Below are 18,490 nucleotides of genomic sequence, written 5' to 3'. Positions count from 1 at the left end.
GGGTATGCTGACACTAGTTAAAGTAGGCCCTATAAATCTATTTATATTTATAGAAATGAAAGTATGTTTATCTGTTTGTCCTATATGAATTACTACATCTTTTTCATCGGATCGCCATAAAACTTTGTGAACAGAGTTTTTTCCAGGAATCTATTCGGAGGGGGGGGGGGGAAGCAGAGCCCCCCACCCCCGAAGAAAGTCTATCGACCCCCCCACCCCCGAACGAAACGGAATTTATATAGAAAAAAATACTTTTAACAGTGTCCGCACGCCCCCCCCCCCCCCCCCCCGGAAAGATTTCGCCAGGGCGGCACCCTAGCAGGAAGCAGAAGCGTAGCAACCTATTCCGGCAGCCGGGGCGAACTATCAATTATGTGCCAACCCTATTCAAACGCTGGCAAAAAGGCGCCCATCCCTACATACACTCCCCTATATAAAATAATTGAGGATATCAGCCATGTAAAAATCTGTTTTCTTAAATTTTACTGAAGAATGAGGATTTTTTTAAAAATTGTCTACCCCTTTTGGCGCCCCATTCGATCTGGGGTCTCTGACAGGAAGCAATGCAATTTTTCTCCATAAAAATAAAAGCCAGATGCAATTTGACACTGTTCGTACGAGAGTCATAAAATTTTGGGTAGTTGGTGAAAAGGGTTTCGAGAAAGAAAAAAATTCTTAAGTGTGGCACCCTGGGAGGGTTCGATTTTTTCTAATTATACGATTATGAGCTCAGAATCCAGAGGGGAATCCAGAGGGGCGATCTCATCAATTGCAGTCATAGGTAATACTAGATTCAGCAGAGGCGCAGCGAGGGGGGCGGGGGTACATATGTCCCCGGGCGCCAACCCTAGGGGCGCCAAAATGGTTGGAAAAATTTAAAAGCTAATTTTAGCTATAGTTTTGCATTATAAATATTTAAAAAATACGGGGATGGGGCACCAAATGGAACGTTTGTCTCCGGCGGGAGTGGGGGGGGGGGGGGAGGCGCCAAATTGAAAATTTGTCCCCAGGTGCCAAGAATGGTGCTACGCCTCTGAGATTCAGTGATAAAACTACACCAGGTTCATCCGCCAGCTCCCCGGCGGTTGAGTGGCCCAGAGCAGCCAAGACCCATCTCGGGCGACACTACGGTTTAGATGGGCTACTATAAATGTTCACTAAGTAGAATAATGAGCGCCCGCCGGCGCCCTGGCAGTTGGCGACAGCGAGCGCCCCGGGCTCTACAGAGAGTGCCTCCTTAAAGAGCACCCTACAATAGGGACACGGTGGCACACGACATTTTATAATTAAACCGAATTAGGGGCGCCCCTGCGGAAATATAACCAGTGGCTCCCTGGAGCGCCAAGGGACGCGTCTCTAACACACGGGCGGTCGCCAATGTGTTTTCTACCTCACTATTACAGAGGTTGATTAACGTACACTCAATGCTTTCATACAGTGAGCCTTGGTGCGTCTAGGCGGCAGTGTGGACAAACCCGCGCCCCAAAAACGAATAAGTGGGTTTGTTTGTTTAAGCATTATCAAAGATTTCATTCGTTTGTCATTCAAATTTGAGAAGTTAATGCTAATACCCCTGTGGTGGTTTCTACGAAAAAAAATTCGATTTGGTGGCGCCCTGGCAGGGTTCCATTTAGCTCCCCGGGTTTCCCCGTGAGTACTATGGTACCTTTGTTCGTTTTAATAATTGCGAAACGCTATGAATATGATGGGCTACTATAATCGCTCACTATACCGAGTGAGGCGCCTTCCTACCTAGGCCCACCTACCTACATACCTAACTCCCTGCCTACGTACCTACCTATCTACTAACCTGCCTGCGCTGCTGCCTGCCTACCTACTTTCCTACCTACCGTTATTCCTGCCAAACTGCTTTCCTTCCACCCCGTCTGTCTACACACCTCACATCCTACTTACACACACACATATCTTCGTATGTGTATATATATGTGTGAGTGTGCTCTAGGACTATGTATTTTTACATTTTTGTTGTTACGTAGAACTATTCAGTATAAAGGAGTTTCCTTTTTTTTGACGTTGTAACTGCCGCTAAAATATTCTTTTTTGTATGTGTGCATAAAATAGTGTAGGTTTATTAACAAAAGTAAATTTTAGTATGTATTTAAGTGTATATAATCATTTTCGTCAAGCCAATGTGTTCATAATCTTAAATTTAAAAACCCATGAAACTCGATAGCCAAAGATTTAGAATGAGAATAATTGCTATTTAACCAGTAACACCTATTCTAATTATTGTAATAATATTTTTTTTAAATAAATATACACAGAGATAGATTGTTTTCTTATATAATTTATTTAAAAAATCAACTGTATTTCATAACGAAAATTAACACAAAATACATTCGAATAGAAACTGTCAAGGGAGACTACTCTAATATTTGTAGGAATAATAGTTTTTATTTTGAGTTTTTTTAATTATTAGAAGAAAAGTTAATCATGTAGGTTCTATAAAAGATTACCTTGCATTTAAAAAAAGATATTCGATAGGTTTAGAATGAGAAATTGTCAAAATTATTTATTATATTCATTAGTTGTTTTTTTTAATAATATAGTACAAAGACCTGTTTTAATTTTTTTTTTAAATCTTATTTTAATTAATAAATTATAAATGAAAATCGAGGATCTATATTTTTAAAAAAATAGTTTAACTGTCCCTAAACAATTGTATCAATCGCTGAGAAATTAAGGATTAATAATTACGTTTAACGCTTTATTAATTAAACGAGTTGAATTATTTCCGTTTTGATAAACTCTCTCTCTCTTTATAACTACTAACGCTTGATCATTGAGTTTCTTAAGAGAAAAATACAGGAGAGCGGTAGTTATCATTGACTCTGTCATTGATAATTTCATTGAGTCTTTCATAGAAAATAGTGTTTGATCGGCTGTATATATATATATATATATATATATATATATATATATATATATATATATATATATATATATACAGCTTCCATTTTTCCTTGCCAAACATCAACAAAGTCTGTCGATTTATGTCTTGTTTTATTGTGTGACAGACAAAGAAAACAGACATTTCCAAACCGAGCTCGACCTTCTGGAAGCAAGTGTGGAGAATATACTGACTAGATGGAGGTAATTGTTACCAATTTCACCAGGTGCCTTTTGTTTTAACATTAACGTATTTTAATCTTGAAATATTTATATTAAATTATAGTTAGTTCATTGACGTGCATGTTATTGACGGATGTTGACTGGCGACATTGGCGTGTTTAAACTTATACTAAGACCTGTGTTTAAATTCATACAATGACGTTGCTTCAATGATGGCATATATTGTTTTAGCAGCCAGATGGTGTACATTTCTGATGTCGTGATGGGGCGGGGTGGAGAAAATATTGTTCGCCGATGACAATGGCGGGCGGGGAGGGTGACACTATGCAGAGTTAAAATATTAGAACTTTAGAGGCTGCTCAAAACATCTACTCTGGCGGAGTAGAGAGGCCTGATGAGGTCATTCATGACGTGGCCCACGCCACGGTCCACTGAGCCGCTGAACCAGATGATGGTGAACAGGGCGAAGATGAAGGGGAGCGGCCAGCGGGCACGGCTGTCGCCCTCTCTCTTGGGACCCTGTAGGTAGTCCACGAGCCTGGGGTCACAGGTCAAGAAAAGGTAAAGGTCACAGGTCATGTCAGGTAGGAATGAAATGAATAGGTCATAGGTCAAAAGAGGTTGAAGGTTAGGTCAAGTTAAAAGTCCAAAATACTTTAAGGATGAGTTAATAAGTCTTAGGTCATACAAAGTTGCAGGAGGCTTTTAATAGCACAAAGGTCAACTAAAGGTTAAATGCCAGGTTACAGGTCAAAGGTCAGCTAGGTTTATGTATGTTAAAATTTTAGAAAGAAATGTAAAAACTGTACTAAAACAAACCTGGCTAGTCATATATTTTGTAGGAATGACCATAAAAAACAATCTCTTTTAAAATGTACAACATTACATAGAGGAATAAAACAAAATACAAAAAAAAATACCCCAAAACATAACGGCGGCTGACGAATAAGAATACCAACAACTAATTCAAACAACCTTGACCCTAGGTCACACGACGTACCAGTAAACACAGGTTGAGGTCAAGGTTGGTATAAGGTACGACGCCAGCGTCTCGAAGATGAAGGTGTCGAAGAAAGCGATGACAGCATTGGTCTCGTGTGAGGGCAGGCTGGCTGTGATGAAGCGGTTGTCTGAGATCTGTGGTCAAGGAAGGAAGCTCATTCCGGGCAGGTGAAGTAGAGTACATCAAAGTGGGTGAACGGTGCGATTTTTTAAAATTTTCGAATGCATTGTTGTACTGTTAACTTATCAATAGCCCGATATGCTTGTAGCCTATACGCGGGACACTGACTAAGAAGAATGTAGAGACTAGCTCAGCATGTAGTGCAGACAGTGCGATGAACTCGCTCGCTTATGACATACGTATGCGTGAGGATAGACAAAGGAGTCATGCGAGAAAGACAGACTCACCTGCTTATGACGACAGACTAACGTGACAACAGAATCACGTGACGACAGACTCACCTGACAAAAGACTCACCTGACAAAAGACTCACCTGAAGACAGACTCACGTGAAGACAAACTCACCTAGAAGTGGCGACAGACTCACCTAGAAGTGAAGACAGACTCAACTAGAAGTGAAGACAGACTCACCTTCTTGTGACGACAGACTCACCTAGAAGTGGCGACAGACTCACCTAGAAGTGAAGACAGACTCACCTAGAAGACAGACTCAAATGACTCACCTAGAAGTGAAGACAGACTCACCTAGAAGTGAAGGCAGACTCACCTAGAAGTGAAGACAGACTCACCTAGAAGTGAAGACAGACTCACCTAGAAGTGAAGGCAGACTCACCTAGAAGTGAAGACAGACTCACCTAGAAGTGAAGACAGACTCACCTTCTTGTGACGACAGACTCACCTAGAAGTGAAGACAGACTCACCTAGAAGTGAAGACAGACTCACCTAGAAGTGAAGACAGACTCACCTAGAAGTGAAGACAGACTCACCGAGAAGTGGCGACAGACTCACCTAGAAGTGACGACAGACTCACCTAGAAGTGAAGACAGACTCACCTAGAAGTGAAGACAGACTCACCTAGAAGTGAAGACAGACTCACCTAGAAGTGAAGACAGACTCACCTAGAAGTGAAGACAGACTCACCTAGAAGTGAAGACAGACTCACCTAGAAGTGAAGGCAGACTCACCTAGAAGTGGCGACAGACTCACCTAGAAGTGAAGACAGACTCACCTAGAAGTGAAGACAGACTCACCTAGAAGTGAAGACAGACTCACCTAGAAGTGGCGACAGACTCACCTAGAAGACAGACTCACCTAGAAGACAGACTCACCTAGAAGACAGACTCACCTAGAAGTGAAGACAGACTCACCTAGAAGTGAAGGCAGACTCACCTAGAAGTGAAGACAGACTCACCTAGAAGTGAAGGCAGACTCACCTAGAAGTGGCGACAGACTCACCTAGAAGTGAAGACAGACTCACCTAGAAGTGAAGACAGACTCACCTAGAAGTGAAGACAGACTCACCTAGAAGTGAAGACAGACTCACCTAGAAGTGAAGACAGACTCACCTTCTTGTGACGACAGACTCACCTAGACGTGAAGACAGACTCACCTAGAAATGAAGACAGACTCACCAAGATGTGAATACAGAGTCACGTGAAAAAAAAACCTACTCACGGTGTACGCCCTAAACGCCCGATGGAAGCAGTGGGCCCAGATGTAGCACCCACCGACCAGGTAGAAAGGCCTGGTGTTCATGTCGCGATACCTTTCACCAAACACGTCACCCACGGGGAAACCGTAGCCTGTAAGAAAGTGGGTCATTATCATCGGAGGGGTTGGGAGAAGAGAGGGGAGTATGGGCAGTTGATACTGACGTCATGAGTATAAATATAGAGGAATTTCCGTTTTCTTGAAATACACGCTGTTTGGTCGTGGTTTGTGTGTGTTTGTGTTTTTTGTGGTGTGTGTGTTGTGTGTGTGTGTGTTTCTGTGTGTGTGTGTGTGTTTATTGTGTGTGTTTGTTATGTGCGTGTTTGCGTGTGTGTGTTTGCTGTGTGTGTGTGGAGGTATTGTGGCCCATTGTGGTGTAATGTAATGTTACAAAATCATGTACAATGTGATTGAAATAAATATGGACTGTCTGGTATTTGTTGAACTTCATTAAAGGTTGGATGTATTTGATGTTTTTAGTGTTTTCAGTAACCTTACGAAATTTTTTAAAAGCCAAAAATAATTTGGTTGTTTACATTTTATCACAGAAAATGTCCACAAAAATAACAGAACTATGTCATGTGGTATTTAAAAAATAACATTTGATTAAAAAAATTGTATCGGCAAAGTTTTGAGAGCAAATTACTAAGAACTGGGGTTTTCAAAATATCGATCTCGGAGTTCCTGTACAGCCAATCAATCTGAATTATAGAGAAATAGAGTAATATCGATTACTGGAAATCGTTCAAAACTTCAAAGACACCAGCGCGTACAATGTAATACTTAAACGTAAAATGTCGTAACCCTAACAGACGGTGCTCAAGTTACCGGGTTTTTAGAAACCGGAAGTACATCAAGTACCACTTCCGGTTACCGGAAACTGACCTAATACTTCGATTGAAATTTTTCGTCTACCTAACTGCAACGGTACTGAAGACAGACACACATACATACAGACAAGATTGAAAAACTGAGACATCCTGTGCAGCACGGTAAAAAGCATCGGGGGTTCATTATTTTGCTCTACTTTACTTCCCCCTACACTCCGTATACGAGAAAGTAAAAGATATCATTACAAAATATAAATTTATGAAGCTACAGTAATGACTTCTTAAACACTTCCGGCTTTACGTTACTACTACCAGCTTTACCATAACGCGTGTAAGGCTAACCGATAAGTAAACAAAACTGGATTCTTCCAAACGACGCTGGCATCACGGCACGTACCTAGCAGACGAATCGGCATAATCCTGAACAGGTCGTTACCCGCCATTTTTGGGTTTGTTTTTGATTGTGTTGACCCCCAATATCTGATGGTACGACGCTCGGCCCAAGGGAGATCAACGCCAATGACAACAAACGTTACGGAAATGCTCGATTGCATTTGAATGAACTGTTTATTATCGAGAGTATGCTACAAGATAGAAATCAAAACACACCATTATTGAAATGGTGTGTTTTTTCTATTTTTTCTAGACATTGAGTCTAGAAAAATAGTTTCCGTAATCTATTAAGCCTAAATGTACATAGTCCTTAATTAATCCTTAAACCTAACAACAGTAATAGTTGTTATAGTAATTGTTTAGTAATAATAAGTCTTCTTAATGAAATGCTTGCTTGTTGATTGTAGTATAGTGCACAAAATTCGGCTGAATCTGCTATAGAAAACTGAGTTATTCTATTACAAAAAAACTTTCTAATTCTCCATTAATCAGGTAAATTGACCAAAACACAAAGACTTATTAACATTAATAATTGCTTTAAGACGAAGTTAATTCTTCTTCAATTCCCAGTGGAGCCTAGGCCTTTTCAAACCCTTCAATGGTTTTCTGTCCTTTGTTTATTTTTTCCATTTTCTTTTTTCAAATTGTTTAAGTCTTTTTCAATTTCTCTACGCCGTGTGTGTTTTGGTTCTCCCTCTATTTCCTGATCTTGTCAAGATATCCCAGAAATGTGAACTTTTCCACATCATCCAGCGATGTTACCACTTCAAATCTATCTCAACAGCCTCGGTGTTAAGTTTGTTCTGAATATTTTACGCTTATTTTCATTTCAAAGTTGTCGTGAAACTTACAATGCTAGACATTTTTGTTTTGCATTTGTTGCCAGCTTTGGCATAATAATGCTGTGTCATCTCCGAAGTCCACATCGACCAACTTTTAAAAAATGTCATATTTGTATTCGTCTGTTGTACATTTTATGATCCAGCCCGATACTAAAAAAAATTGGAATGTTGCATAACAAAATCTGTGTTGGGTATTAGATCAGGATAAAGTTTAAGCGATTAGCCTACTTTTATACTTGTAGTTTACGTACCAAGCTAGCGTACGCATCAAAATACGGACGGCTTATCGGGAAAACCCAGAACCGCACAATTCGATGCCAGCAATGAACGCGTTTTGACGCGGGACAGAAGAAACATGGAAGCCTAGACCTTGTACTCAGTGGCGAGTTTTTTAGAGCCCCAGAACTGGCACCTCACAGAGCGTCGGCACCAGGTCGCTCAGTCCTGCAACACGTCTGCAAACATGACGGACCCTTTCAGTGACAACGTGAATGTTCGCGTTATTGGTACGATCGAGATCGAACTCTTACTACTATGCTAGAATAGATCAATAGATTTAGATTTTAAATCAGATATAGAATCTAGATCTAGGCTAGATGTAGATGTATCTAGAGTTAACTACAGTTTGTGACCCTGTATATGAATTTCAGTATTAAATGTTTGTAACTTATATCGAACATTTGTGCAACAGTATGGTTTCCTGTCACCATTGCAATCCCACCAATCACTTTCTAATGTATATATATATATATATATATATATATATATATATATATATATATATATATATATATATATATATATATATGTATATATATATATATATATATGTATATATATATATTGATATATATATATATTGATATATATATATATGTATATATATATATATATATATATATATATATCACTATTGCAGATCTATCAATCTCTAGCTATACTAAATTTATATATTTCCCTGCCCTCCGTACATATCTATCCCATTCTGCAGTAAATTTTCCAATCGCTGGTATATCTGGTATGATTTCCGTGTCCTCGTCAATTCCACGCTAAATTCAGTTTCCCATGTCATCAGTTGCACGCTAAATTCAGTTTTCCACGCTAAATTCAGTTTTCCACGCTAAATTCAGTTTTCCACGCTAAATTCAGTTTTCCACGCTAAATTCAGTTTTCCACGCTAAATTTAGTTTTCCACGCTAAATTCAGTTATCCACGCTAAATTCAGTTTTCCAAGCTAAATTCAGTTTCCCATGCAAAATTCAGTTGTCCATATCCTGTTTTTGCAGGTCTGTCGTTTGCCGTAGCCGAGGCGCTGAAAGGCAATGTGTCCAATGAAACGGTTGAGGTGATGGGTGTGATTTCTGCTGGGTACATCCTACTGCATGCCGCATACAGGGGCTTTAGAAGTGTAGGTACAGTGTGAGTGTGTGGGGGTAGAGTGTGAGTGTGTGGGGGTAGAGTGTGAGTGTGTCTGGGGGTACAGTGTGAGTGTATGTGTGGGTAGAGTGGGAGTGTGTGTGGGTAGAGTGTGAGTGTGTGGGGGTAGATGTGAGTGTGTGGGGGTAGATGTGAGTGTGTCTGGGGGTACAGTGTGAGTGTGTATGTGTGGGTAGAGTGGGAGTGTGTGGGGGTAGATGTGAGTGTGTCTGGGGGTACAGTGTGAGTGTGTATGTGTGGGTAGAGTGTGAGTGTGTGGGGGTAGATGTGAGTGTGTGGGGGTAGATGTGAGTGTGTCTGGGGGTACAGTGTGAGTGTGTATGTGTGGGTAGAGTGGGAGTGTGTGGGGGTAGATGTGAGTGTGTCTGGGGGTACAGTGTGAGTGTGTATGTGTGGGTAGAGTGGGAGGTGTGTGTGGGTAGAGTGAGTGTGTGTGTGGGGGGGGGGGGGTAGAATGTGAGTATTATTGTGAGTGTGTGTGTTCAATACCGCCCGACAGTAATATCTGTATATCTCAACTACTCTATATATAACTCAACTACCCTCTGTATAGCTCAACTACCCTATTTATAGCTCAAATATTACACTCTGTATAGCTGAAATATCCTCTGTATGCTTCACCTACCCTCTGTATAGCTCAAATATTACACTCTGTATAGCTCTAATACCCTCTGTATAGCTCAACTACCCTATGTATAGCTCAACTACCCTCTGTATAGCTCAACTACCCTCTGTATAGCTCAACTACCCTCTGTATAGCTCAACTACCCTCTGTACAGCTCAACTACCCTATGTATAGCTCAACTACCCCCTGTATAGCTCAACTACCCTCTGTATGCTTCACCTACCCTCTGTATAGCTCAAATATTACACTCTGTATAGCTCAAACACCCATTGTAAGCTTCACCTACCCTCTCAAATATTACACTCTGTATAGCTTAAATATTACACTCTGTATAGCTTAAATATTACACTCTGTATAGCTCAAATACCCTCTGTATACTTCACCTACACTCTGCATAGCTCAAATATTACACGTACCTTGGCTATAGTCTTGTGAGAGCCTACTGACACATACATGCATGCGTCCCAGTGGCGTAGCTAGGATTTTTGGGCCCCTATGCAAAAAGGGTTAGTGGGCCCCTCAGAGGCGTAGCGACCCTTCCCGGCGACCGGGGAAAAACTTTCGATTTTGCACACCCCCCCCCCTCAGACTTTCGATTTGCACCCCCCCCCTCTGACTTTCGATTTGCATCCTCCCCACAGACTTTCGATTTTGCACCCCCCCCCCCCCTCAAACTTTCGAAAAAGGGCCCCTATTTGCCTTGGGCCCCTATGCCTTGCTACGCCACTGATGCGTCCTATGGTGTGTTTGCCCTTACCTGGCGTGCCTATGATGTATTTATCCTACACTGATATTCTATCCACGACATACACCTTACCAATACCATAACATGACCTACGACCTTTGACCAGCGCCATGGAAACATCACCATGAGCACGATGTTTGATTCGCTGATATTTGACGGGCTGGCTACAGCGCTCATCCCGACTGTCATCACCAGATACGTCTCAAGGTACGTGTTCGAAACCACGCAGGACACACTTTTTTACGAGTGGTTTTTTTTTTTTGTTGCTTTGTTGTTGTTTTTTTTAGCTGGCGGTCTTTGGGGCAGATGGAGTAGGGTGCATCTATATATTTGACCGTTGCATATGAAGGCGGTAAAATGCACATCCCATTGACTCTCCTCTGACTCGGCTTCGTTACCAGTAATAGTGGAAAAGGGTGTCTGGTACCTATTAGAGCTGGGTGAATTCAAACACGACATACGGACTATAGTCAGGTATCAATTAGAGCTGGGTAGACGCAAGCTCTACATACGGACCGTAGCCAGGTACCCATTTGAGCTGGGTGGATTCAGACACCACATACAGACCATAGTCAGGTATCAATTAAAGCTGGGTGGACTCAAGCGCAACAAGTTCGAAACTTCCTGTTATAAATCTCACCCTCTACCTCTCCGTATAACCGCTCTGTATTTCCCAATACCTTGTACGACTTATTTCTTTGTGGCCCCTGGGGAGCAAAGGGCTACAGCCACACCTCTCCTGGGGGGGGGGCAAAGGGCTGCAGTAACTCCTCCCCTGGGGATCAAGGGCTACAGCCACACCTCTCCTGGGGGGGGGGCAAAGGGCTGCAGTCACTCCTCCCCTGGGGAGCAAAGGGCTACAGCCACACCTCTCATGGGGAGCAAAGGACTGCAGTCACACCTCCCCTGGGGAGCAAAGGGCTGCAGTCACTCCTCCCCTGGGGATCAAAGGGCTACAGCCACACCTCTCATGGGGAGCAAAGGACTGCAGTCACACCTCCCCTGGGGAGCAAAGGGCTGCAGTCACTCCTCCCCTGGGGATCAAAGGGCTGCAACCACACCTCACCTGGGGAGCAAAGGGCTACAGACACACCTCTCCTGGGGAGCAAAGGGCTGCAACCACACCTCACCTGGGGAGCAAAGGGCTACAGACACACCTCTCCTGGGGAGCAAAGGGCTACAGCCACACCTCTCCTGGGGAGCAAAGGGCTGCAACCACACCTCACCTGGGGAGCAAAGGGCTATAGCCACACCTCTCCTGGGGAGCAAAGGGCTACAGCCACACCTCTCCACCGGACTCGGTTTTGGGCAGCTTTCTTTATTTACGCCCATGTAAACCCGGCAGCACTTGCCTCATCTTCTACTGTACTTCTCCATGATTTCATTGGCTGGCCTACTTTCCTCTTCCCCTACATCAAAGTTTACGGTTGATCTAATTTCACTCCCACCCGTTTAAAAATTAAACTCTTGAAATGACGTCACAGGATCACGAGGTCAATGCTCCGCGATATCTCCGGGACCCCGGACCAAATGAGGACATGGGGCCCTACAGTCACCGCCCTGTTCGCCCTGCTCCTGACCTACCAGCGCATCGACATCGAGGTGGCCAACTTTATGAACGAAACTGTCAGGAAACTCTACTGATGTTTTACTCACTTACTAGTAAGCGGGTGGTCGCGTCCCTTGTTTTGATGAGTCCACTGTTGGTCAGTGGATGTAGTGATCAAAAGATTAAATGCGTGTAGGTTAAGTGAATAATCTATCATACTATATGTGTAAGTTTTGTGATTAATCTATCATGCTATGTGTAGCGTAAGTTTTGTGATTAATCTGCCATACTATATTTGTAAGTTTTGTGATTACTCTGCCATACTATATGTGTACGTTTTATTATTAATCTGCCATACTATATGTGTAGGTTAAATGAATAATCTATCATACTATATGTGTACGTTTTGTGATTAACCTACCTTGTTATATAATTGTGTAAGTTGTGTAAATGGATGAAAGGAAATAAGAACGTATGTAAAAATTGAAAGCAGAGTGTTAAACTATAGTTCACTTTCATAGTTGTGATTGTGGTGTAATTTCATGATGTTGGAGGTCATGTAATTGGTGGTCATGTAATTGGTGGTCATGTAATTTCGTGAGGTTGGTGGACATGTAATTTGTAAATCCAATGTTTGGTAATGCTACCATAAACAGCTGTTTTACTATTAACATGCACTTCCAACCTTAACTTTAGTGTTCATTTCGAAGAGTGGCCGAATATCTACATTTATAAGCATATTGCATTGTTAGATTACTACTGAAAGGTTTAGCTTAAGTACTGGTTAGGTTTAATTAACTATATCATAGATACACGTTGTTTAATTTAGGAGATACATGTTTCTAACTTTACAACATTTTTTTTCCTCCGATTAAATCAGATTTGTATGGGCCTCACTACATGTCGAGATATGAGAGTGCATAAACTTTAAGTCCACTGTGAGGATATTTTAAACGCCTTTCACAGCCATCTTAGCCAAGAGGAGTTTGTTAATGCATTTTACCCATCAAATTAATTAAAACAAAATAAATACCAGGGTGTTATACATGTATATTCTTTGTTTACTTTATTCTACCAGTGATAGGTTCTGCTATTATAATTTAAAAGTGTAGATTGCTCATGGTTGTTGGGTCAGTTTATTATGATTGTATGACGACTTTGTGAAGCGAGTTACAGTGTGCTGATGATAAATTCTGGCGAACGGCGCTCCTCTAGGGCAGTGTTTCTTCCAGACTTTTTTCTCCAGGGGGCACTAGAAATTTTTTGGGGGGGGGGGGGGGGGGGGCGGTAGACTTTCTTCGGGGGGGGGGGGGGGGGGGAGGGGCGGACACTGTTAAAAGTATATATTTTCTATATAAATTATATAAATTTCATTTCGTTCGGGGGGCGGTAAATTTTTTTCGGGGGGGCTAAGCCCCCCCCCCCTCCCCCGAAGAGATGCCTGGAAGAAACTCTGCTCTAGGGAACGTGTAAGGCCTGGTTCTGTGTGATGTAGGGTTCAAACCTCCACACAAATACTTGGCAGCTTAACTAACTCAGTAGCAAACATGGCTGATGAGACATATCACGTGATACTGCAACCTTATCAGCTGGTGTCACATTCGTCACCAACAACACACACACACACACACACCTAACTACACCGTTTCTGTGAGATAATATCCAAGTATGTAGTAAATAATAATGTTTAGCGTAGTTAGCAAGTTTCGTGTAGATGTCCTTCTGTGCATAAAAATTCTTTTATTTCTAAAACTAATTAGTTATTTATTTGAAAAGACACACCATTGTTTTGTTAGGGGTGAATAAAGTCTATTACATAATTTCGAATATCTGACCATATCTTTCTAATTTGATAAATTGGACGTGGGTGGGGCGGTGGATCTGATGGCTGGGTGAAGCTTCTCTTGATGAATGTTATGATATTTAGTCTAGGCCTTAAGCCTCTGGCCACATGTTATGTACGCACCAAGGAAAACACTAAACGGGTCGTCATACAGTTAAGAAGCGAGATATTGTTGAGTACATTTTAATTACTCGGGATAGATTTTATGAAATGTTGTTTTGTTTTCTAGAACAGTAAGTTAACTCGGTGATACTCATTAAAATGGTAGTAGAAATAAACGTTTTGTCAATCTATAAAGAGAATTTTAAAAGAACGCTAGAGAAACGAAGTCTGATCAGAAAACGATGATGTCAACTATAGTAGCTGGTTTGTTTGAACTGACTGTGTAGAGGTATTTTTTATGCCAGCAGTACACGCAAATCAAATTAATTTTCTTCACCGGACGGAAAAGCGTCAACTACCCCCCTCCCCCCGGGAAATTTTAGCCAGCCCCCTCCGAGAATCGAAAGTGCCCCAAGGGAGAAAAGGGTCTGAAAGAAACACTGCTTGGAAAGTTGGAAGGGATCTTTCCGACCTTTTCCCTATCTTGGCGTCATTACTCTAAAAAAATGTCCTAAATATTGTCACAGAATTTAATCTGCACCCCTAAGTTAAAGTCATTGATTCATGCCCAATATGAGCATATATTTTTAAAAAAATAAACAGTAGAGTATAGATCCTTTTACATTAATTATTTTAATCAATTTAATTATGAAATGTCTAATTAAGTTCCTAATATTAGTCGAAGTAAAACCAGAAAGTAAGAAATAAGTTTGAAAACTTTGCTAACAGGAGAGTGAAACGAAGGACTACAATTCTAAACTCTATACCAAGAAAACTGATACTTTAAAAATGGCCAGAATTCTTGATATTTTATTTTTTGTTTACTTTTTAACGCATATTCCTATTGCACTGTTAGTAGATTTTCAGGCGTTGATTCCTTCACAGTTTTTTCCTCAACAGGTAGTATAGATTTCTTGATTTCTAACATATCTAATTAGATTCTAAGTACTAAGTGTAGGCCTAGCCTATTTCCTAGATCTAGATCCAGATCTCGACTATCTAGTGCCTATTTCCCTATTAGTATTTGATTTAGTGCTAGACTAGAGTCTATTTTTCTATAGTGTTGTTGAGTGAAAAAAGTAGTGAGTTGTGATTGTTGTGTGAGTATACTTTGACTTTAAGAAAGTACTTAGGCGTAGGCCGTTCGATTCAACGCTTCCGGGTTTGCCATTGTCGTGGCATCTCACGGCTCATGCGCTTACTAAAATGGCAACCACTTATGCTTTCACTAAACGGTAGAGTGATAAAACTATTGATTACGATGCCATAGTTAATTTTTAGAAAACGGAACTATCCGTTTCTATTTCAGTCTGTTATTTAAGAATTCCCAGTTGTACTTTTGACCTAATTTCTTTGTTTGTCTCGCAAGCGGCGCGTAAGTGAAAATAGCTCTATGTATTCTTGTATTTTAAATCATATAACTCTGAAATATTGCTTGTCCTTGTAAACCAGCTTATGTTCCTCATAAACTTTAAAGTACTAATTTAACACATATTACAGTTAACTGGTAATAATTTATGGGCGGTATGAGATATGGTCCGTACAAATAATAATGCGATTTTATTATAATCTTTTTTGGTGAACACGAGGCGCGGGAAAATGTGTGCAGCGCAAGAATCCAATCATTTGGCTAGGTTTTTGACTGTTTTTTATGTCACACCTCAAAATAGATGATCGTTTTATTATTTTTTTAAACTGAAAGTATGAATTATTAGTTAGATTTCAGGTTTTGTAACTTGGTATACTTACCCTTTATCAATTTTAAAAGCATAGCATGCTGATTGTGAACAAATATAGTCATAAAACACAGAAATAAAAAGCTACAAATTACAACAATGCGATGCGCCACACCTGGGTCACACCCCCTCAAGAAAACACGTGTTTATTAAGCTGTTTATCTCACTTTACAACAGTAATTAAAATTAATTGTCAAATTTTATTACTTATTGGGTAAGATTAAGCACATGTTTACTAATAGTTTAAAAAAAAACATAAGTAAATTCTGTTTTAATGAAGGTCACAGGTCAAATTTTTTTGTGTGAGCAAACATACATTGATGCAAAACTTTGTTGTACGTTCATTTTATGATTCAATGTTTTACTTAAGTATGTACAATTTTTCATTAGAATCACAATCCAATAGGAAAACAAAACTGCATGTGAAACAACAGAAATTAACTATTGTACTCAGTTAGAGAAAATCCTACCAAAAAATGAAGTAATATGTGATAACGGCTGTTTCAGTTGGTAGCCTTGAGAGAATGGTACTGCCGCGAGTACAGGGATCCCATGATGATGGCCCCGCCCATCTGGTACCAGTCTCTCATATTCTGTGAGCTCTTTCAGTTCTTCTTCTTCTTTGTGGCATCCTATGGATTCTTCAAAGGTTGGAAGTTTTTTTACTTAAGTTTTTTTTTCTGCAGTGTGTTTCGCTTGTAGAAGAGGAAAATTTAACTCTAACCATTAAATAGTTGGGTTCATTTTAAATATGTTTACTAATTGAGAATGAGGATAATGATTAATGTTAAGTATTGTATTTTATGGTTCATGCTATGTGTATGTATTGGTATAACAAGTCCTCAACAACGCCCTAGCTAGAGAACATATTAGTTGTAAAATGTAACTTTGAGAGAAATGAACTTAAATATTAATGTTTATTATACAGTGAATTGTATCTTGAATTACTTTAAACACTTTTGTAGTGATATTAAAGTATTGTTTTTGTATTACCAGGTGCCAAGCAGTGCAAATGGTTGCGCTGGCCGTGCGTGGTGTACGGGTCACACGTAGTGACCACCCTCATCCCCATCATCGCTCACGTCCTGTTCTACGATTTCTCCAAGGAGAAGTTTGCTGGGCCAAGGAACATGAAGGAGCGCTTAACTCTGTTGTCCTTTTACAGTCCGTACTTCTTCATCCCCATCTTACTGCTGCTGGACACCCTCTTCAGCTCGGTCTACCAGACAACACCACAGCAGCAACACAAGACACAGCAACAACAGAAGACACAGCAGGCGCAGAAGAAGAAAGTTAAATAAGTTTTATTGTCTTGCAGAGTTTCTTCCAGGCATCTCTTCGGGGGGCTTTGACCCCCTGAAAAAATTCTACCCCCCCCCCCCCGAACGAAATGAAATTTATATAATTTATATAGAAAATATATACTTTTAACAGTGTCCGCCCCCCCCCCCCCCCCCCGGAGAAAAAAGTCTGGAAGAAACACTGTTGTCTTGTACTGTCATGGTTTAAATTGGGAAGTTAAAAAATTTTTGCCACTGAGTTTTCATTTAGTTTTGATGTGAGCAGTATTTAAATCCCTTTTTACAATCATTCTTTTTCAGTAGAGAGTTTTACAATGTTTTAATACATTTTAGTGGTTATTTAGATTAAAAATATTTTTTAATATCACTAATTACTGTCATTTAACCTGAGTGGGTCATTAAAAACAATTAATGTACGTTAATGTTATATAGAAATATTCTTTGTTTAAACCAGCTGTCTGGTTGAATATATTATTCTTCAGTGATTGTTCCTGTTCTTGTCCTTGTGTTTATTTAATCCATGTTTTTCATCGGTCTCTGTTGATTCCAGTGTCATAGTAGTTTATTCCCCTTAAATTTGAGAGACCTAATTGTGTGATGACTTTCTGTATGTATTGATTCCATAGCAACCTTCAAATAATAATTGGATTTTAAACCATTAACATCTGAGTTCAGTACAGGGAACTTAGATTATTTTTACCTGAGTATTGACGAAGTGAACAATGTGTCTACTGTGTTTATTATTTTGTGCTCCCTAATGTGGATATATAAGAAATGTTTCCTTTTTGTAACTGCCATCCATTCAGTCAGTATGCTTTTTAACCACATAAACTAATGTTATGCAGTTTAATTATTGTACTTAACAAAGTGGGGTATATAGTTTTACTTAAAATATTTAAACATTTTATGAGCTTTACAATATATTTTTAATGATATTTATAACTTGCTCATTCCTCAGATTTAGCTTGCTGAATTATGAAAGTACATCTGAACCTCAGTATAAATCTATATATCACTTGTTTTGGTTTCATTAATTTAATTAAACATCCCTGAGGTAATTAATATTTTTTACCTTTCATCAAAGGTTGAAACATCAGACTTCCATTAATTAGCATTGTTTTATATGAAACTTATACAGTTTCTTATACAATGTTTACAAATGTTTTTTGTTTTGTTCCTTAATGACTACTCAAACTTTTTATTAAATATTTAGTTTTATAATAAATTGAATGCTTATTTCTTTTTTTAAATGTTTGGTATGTAGTTATAGTTGTTGAGTGTGTGATGGTGTTATAAAGGACAGATTTTTATTACATTGCT

The 18,490-nt window shown here is 39.9% G+C and overlaps 3 protein-coding genes across 3 annotated transcripts; 2 read left to right on the top strand and 1 right to left on the bottom strand.

The window, feature by feature from the left end:
- Positions 1-3,023: 3,023 nt before the first annotated feature.
- LOC131936585 (uncharacterized) lies at positions 3,024-7,106 on the bottom strand. Its single transcript, XM_059293639.1, has 4 exons — positions 6,995-7,106; positions 5,732-5,859; positions 4,094-4,230; positions 3,024-3,631 (listed from the first exon to the last, which is right to left on the bottom strand). Exons 1-4 carry the CDS (start codon positions 7,038-7,040, stop codon positions 3,442-3,444), a joined length of 501 nt encoding a protein of 166 aa, XP_059149622.1. The 5' UTR covers positions 7,041-7,106; the 3' UTR covers positions 3,024-3,441.
- Positions 7,107-8,185: 1,079 nt separating this feature from the next.
- LOC131936595 (uncharacterized) lies at positions 8,186-13,219 on the top strand. Its single transcript, XM_059293652.1, has 5 exons — positions 8,186-8,338; positions 9,119-9,240; positions 10,746-10,846; positions 12,124-12,301; positions 13,069-13,219. The coding sequence occupies exons 1-4, from the start codon at positions 8,296-8,298 to the stop codon at positions 12,281-12,283; spliced, it is 426 nt and encodes a 141-aa protein (XP_059149635.1). The 5' UTR covers positions 8,186-8,295; the 3' UTR covers positions 12,284-12,301; positions 13,069-13,219.
- Positions 13,220-14,862: 1,643 nt separating this feature from the next.
- LOC131936574 (sigma intracellular receptor 2-like) lies at positions 14,863-17,868 on the top strand. Its single transcript, XM_059293624.1, has 4 exons — positions 14,863-15,033; positions 16,377-16,518; positions 16,866-17,184; positions 17,363-17,868. Exons 1-3 carry the CDS (start codon positions 14,923-14,925, stop codon positions 17,168-17,170), a joined length of 558 nt encoding a protein of 185 aa, XP_059149607.1. The 5' UTR covers positions 14,863-14,922; the 3' UTR covers positions 17,171-17,184; positions 17,363-17,868.
- Positions 17,869-18,490: the final 622 nt, after the last annotated feature.

This window comes from Physella acuta, unplaced genomic scaffold, assembly GCF_028476545.2.
Source record: "Physella acuta isolate Inbredline_101_S28 unplaced genomic scaffold, ASM2847654v3 ptg000181l, whole genome shotgun sequence".
Taxonomy (NCBI): Eukaryota; Metazoa; Mollusca; class Gastropoda; family Physidae; genus Physella; species Physella acuta.
The sequence above is the reverse complement of the archived record's forward strand: the minus strand, read 5'-3'. Positions and strand labels throughout refer to the sequence as shown.

Bases quoted from the DNA above. Each gene is read 5' to 3' on its own strand.
- LOC131936585 (XM_059293639.1), bottom strand. From the start codon at position 7,040: ATGGCGGGTAACGACCTGTTCAGGATTATGCCGATTCGTCTGCTAG. The intron at 5,860-6,994 runs GTACGTGCCGTG...ACTTTCTTACAG, and splicing joins TATGCCGATTCGTCTGCTAG to GCTACGGTTTCCCCGTGGGT. The intron at 4,231-5,731 runs GTGAGTAGGTTT...CCTTGACCACAG, and splicing joins GGGCGTTTAGGGCGTACACC to ATCTCAGACAACCGCTTCAT.
- LOC131936595 (XM_059293652.1), top strand. From the start codon at position 8,296: ATGACGGACCCTTTCAGTGACAACGTGAATGTTCGCGTTATTG. The intron at 9,241-10,745 runs GTAGGTACAGTG...ACCTTTGACCAG, and splicing joins CATACAGGGGCTTTAGAAGT to CGCCATGGAAACATCACCAT. The intron at 10,847-12,123 runs GTACGTGTTCGA...ATGACGTCACAG, and splicing joins ATCACCAGATACGTCTCAAG to GATCACGAGGTCAATGCTCC.
- LOC131936574 (XM_059293624.1), top strand. From the start codon at position 14,923: ATGGCCAGAATTCTTGATATTTTATTTTTTGTTTACTTTTTAACGCAT. The intron at 15,034-16,376 runs GTAGTATAGATT...CGGCTGTTTCAG, and splicing joins CACAGTTTTTTCCTCAACAG to TTGGTAGCCTTGAGAGAATG. The intron at 16,519-16,865 runs GTTGGAAGTTTT...TTGTATTACCAG, and splicing joins ATCCTATGGATTCTTCAAAG to GTGCCAAGCAGTGCAAATGG.